The sequence below is a fragment of the Fopius arisanus genome, unplaced genomic scaffold (genome assembly GCF_000806365.1).
Source record: "Fopius arisanus strain USDA-PBARC FA_bdor unplaced genomic scaffold, ASM80636v1 scaffold00011, whole genome shotgun sequence".
Classification (NCBI taxonomy): domain Eukaryota; kingdom Metazoa; phylum Arthropoda; class Insecta; order Hymenoptera; family Braconidae; genus Fopius; species Fopius arisanus.
Genome location: NW_011887750.1, coordinates 247,396 through 251,128, shown reverse-complemented (window position 1 = coordinate 251,128; position 3,733 = coordinate 247,396). Strand labels below are relative to the sequence as shown.

At 40.1% G+C, this 3,733-nt stretch overlaps 1 protein-coding gene across 3 annotated transcripts in view; it reads right to left on the bottom strand.

Annotated features, from left to right (window-relative positions):
- Positions 1-2,393: 2,393 nt before the first annotated feature.
- LOC105262760 (mucin-2) overlaps positions 2,394-3,733 on the bottom strand; it is a 3,161-nt gene continuing 1,821 nt past the window's right edge. For 2 of the 3 annotated variants that reach the window (XM_011298523.1, XM_011298525.1), the window contains exon 3: positions 2,394-3,733. In XM_011298523.1, coding sequence (XP_011296825.1) covers positions 2,578-3,733 — 1,156 coding nt within the window. In that variant the 3' untranslated portion in view covers positions 2,394-2,577. The other variant, XM_011298524.1, reaches the window with a different exon arrangement.

The window sequence follows — 3,733 nt, the reverse complement described above, 5'->3', positions numbered from 1 at the left end:
TGGCAATGAAGAAGGTTCAGTCGGTGTTGATGATTCAATATGTTCTGTATTAAGGGTAGACGAAGGTTCAGTTACTGGCGGCATCGTACAATTGACATTTGCAGGTTTATCACATATGTGATATTTCGGGTTGAAGTAATCACCTCCGTGACATTGCTGGGGGTGTAATTTTGAATCAGAGCATAGGTAGTATTTCATACAGTCATAATTGTGGGGGTAGAACCTGCCGTTTTTCGAGCCGTCAGAGGGACACATCTCCTGTTCCTTCGAATGAAGAGTTGAGCTTTCAACTTCTTCCACATCTGTAGTTGAGCTTTCACCCACAGTTATTCGATTCTTACAGCCTGAATGATCTGGCCAATCACATACTTTCAGTTCTGCATTGAAGTACAGCCTATTCTTGAGGTCGTTCATGTACGGACATCGCATAAGTATCTTTTGCGATCCAACGCATTTATAGAATTTCGTGCAGTCTGACTCGTGCGGAAGAAAAACAAGGGCGTATCCTGAATTTACTTCAGGACATTTGATCGATATTTGCGCATCGAATTCCTCTGCATATACCGCAAATAGCAATGCTGCCATCCAAGCACAGGTGGCCCAGTGCCCTTGATGAAAAACATGGGAGATCAGTAAAAACTGGTGATTCGTTCAATTAAAAAGACTTTCACTAGAGAATCAGTAACATTAGGCCCGCTCACCTCCATGAAGTCAGCAAGTCAGGAGTATAATTTGGAAATTCCGACTGGCGATAAATAATGTGTTAATTATGTGTTTTTTTGTACCACAAAGAAAAACATTTTTTCCATGATAGTTAGCTTTGAGCCGTGTTGTGTGAGCACGAATAATTCTCCTGATCGCTATGATCGGGAAATGATTTTCTTTTTGTTTTTCCGAACTATTTGAGTGGAGGGCAATTTAGAACATCCAATGTTCCGAAAAAAATCATGATTTTAAGGTCCTGAAACTTTTTAGGTAATAATTAATCAGAATTATTATTTTTTTTATTTTTATCTGAACTTTCTAATAGTCGGCTATACAGAACTCGAGAGTTCCCCCAGGAATCTTATCTAAGAAAAAATTGATCTGCAATTTCCCAGGGAAAATCGTATTCGCGGCATGACGAAATTCTTGTTCTTTTTTTCGATATAGATATATAAGTGGGGTAGTCAGAACTGACGAGTTTTCCCGAGAATTTTCACGATGGAAGTTATCCATCTAGCCATAATGAAAAAAATTCTATTTTCATCGCTGAATTAAATTCAATCTTTTTTTGGATTAATAGAGAGGTTCGCTACTCAGAACTTACGAGTTTTCTTGAGAATTTCCACTATGGAATATCCATCTGGCCATAATGAAGAAAAACCTCTTTTCTTCTCTCAATTAAATTCAATCTTTTTGTGCACTAATAGAGAGGTCGACTCGACTACGAGAGTTTTCCCGAGAATATTTACGCTGGTAAATATCGATTTACATAGCCGACTATCAGAAAGTTCAGATAAAAATAAAAAATGATAATTCTGATTAATTATTGCCTAAAAAGTTTCAGGACCTTAAAATCATGATTTTTTTCGAAACATTGGGTGTTCTAGATTGCCCTCCACTCAAATAGTTGGAATAAAAATTAAAAAAAATTATCTCCCGATCATAGCGGTCAGGAGAATTATTCGTGCTTATACAACACCGCTCAACGCTAACTATCATGGAAAAAATGCTTTTCTTCGTGTTACAAAAAAAAAAAAAAAACAGATAATTAATACATTATTTATCGCCAGTCGGAATTCCCAAATTATGCTCCTGGCTTGCTAACTTCAGGGGGGTGGCCCGATCGCCCTTAAAATTATTATCTCCAAAATTCTTATCCGTTCTGATATGGCCTTCAACAAAGATATCCCAAAACATGGAAAATCAATTACTCATGATTCATTGCGTCGCTCGCTCCATACAAAAAACATAATTACAGATATTGCTAAAAACAGTGATAACTCATCGATCAATCATAAAATTTTGATTTCTGTCTATTCATAGTAAAATTAATATCGTTTCTGTTCATTTTTCATATTCGCCTCCTCCGTTTTGTAGGCAGAGACAGAAGATTTGATTGTTGGATTATGCATAAAAGCGATAGATTATTCTATTTTTAACATCATCATCGTCTGATTGGCCCTCATACGGTATGATTTTCTTGATTATAAACAACTTACGATTCATGGCTCTGATCTTCAAGAAGTAACTATCACTGTAAATCAATAGACTGATTGAATTTGTCTTAGCAACGCTTTTATATAACCTGTTTCTATCCTTATCTCCAAAACACGCAGCCAAAATTTATATCAGATAGTAGGCATCATATCAGCCATAGATGATCTCAATAATGGAAAACAATTGGAAGCCAACAATTAGATAGATTTTATTGATTCCACATTAACGGACAGAAATTATGATAAAAATAAAACATAATTTTCGCTTCATTGCTTTTATGAGTAGAGAAAATTAGGTCAACTTTTTTGTTAATTTTCTATGTTTAGTGTCGAATCGAATCGGAAATACTTATTTGAATGCAGTCTAAGCTATAATTTATTGACGGTGATTGTGTCCCTTGTAGCCAGCGTGCACTGAATAATCGCAGATTCGCTCCACAGGGTTGTATTGCAAATCAGGAGGGCACTCGATCACGTGGGGTCTCCTGAGATGACACTTGCAGAATTTTCTGCAGTCCCTATGCGGCAATTGCTCCACCTCGTTTGGATCTATACCCAAACATCTGCCGATGCACCCGCGCGTATCATCGGAATGGTGATGTTGACCATGATGACGAGCCTCGATGTCTTCGGACACTCTCAAATGAAAATCGTCAATGATGACTGATCTCGTCTGTGAGGACGGCTTGCTGCAGCCAGAAGCCTCGGGATAATCGCAGACGCGGAGGGTCGGATTGAACTCGAGTCCTGGCACGCAATTCGCTAATTGCTTCTGCCCTTTATCGCAAATGTAGAACGAGGAGCACTTGGTCTCGTGGGGAATCAGAGTTCTGTTGCCATCTGGAGGGCACTCCATGGTGACTGGATCAGAGCTGGTTGGTGTGATTTGTGTTGTTAACGGAAGTCTCGAACACCCGGCGTTCTCGGGCTCATCGCAGGCTTCAGTGCTCGGATTGAAGTGTTTTTTGTTGGGGCACTGGTGTAGGATCAGTCCTGCATCCGAGCACGTGTAGTATTTTTCGCAAATGCACTCGTGGGAGTATGATTTACCGTTGTTGATGCCGCTGGGGGGACAGGAGTCGAACGGATTTGGAGTAGTAGGTGATGAAGGTAATTGGGTAGTAGGTTGTGGAGTACTTTCTGTAGTTGGTTTCTGTGTTGATTGTTCAGTTGTTGTAGGCAACTCAGTAGGTGGATTTGTAGGAGACCCTGTACTCGGTTCTTGTGTGGGATTTTCAGTAGTTGTAGATGACTCAGTAGTACGGCTGGTTGTTGGCCCTGTAGTCGGTTCTTCGGTGAGGTCTTTAGTGGTTGTAGACCACGCAGTAGTTGGACTTGTATTAGGCTCTGTACTCGGCTCCTGTATGGGATTTCCAGTGGTTGTAGGCGACTCAGTAATTGGACTTGTAGTCGGCTCTGTACTCGGTTTTTCTGTGAGATTGTCTGTGGTTGTAGAGGACTCGGTAGTTGGACTTGTAGTAGGCTCTGTACTCGGGTTTTCTGTGGGATTGTCTGTGGTTGTAGAGGACTCG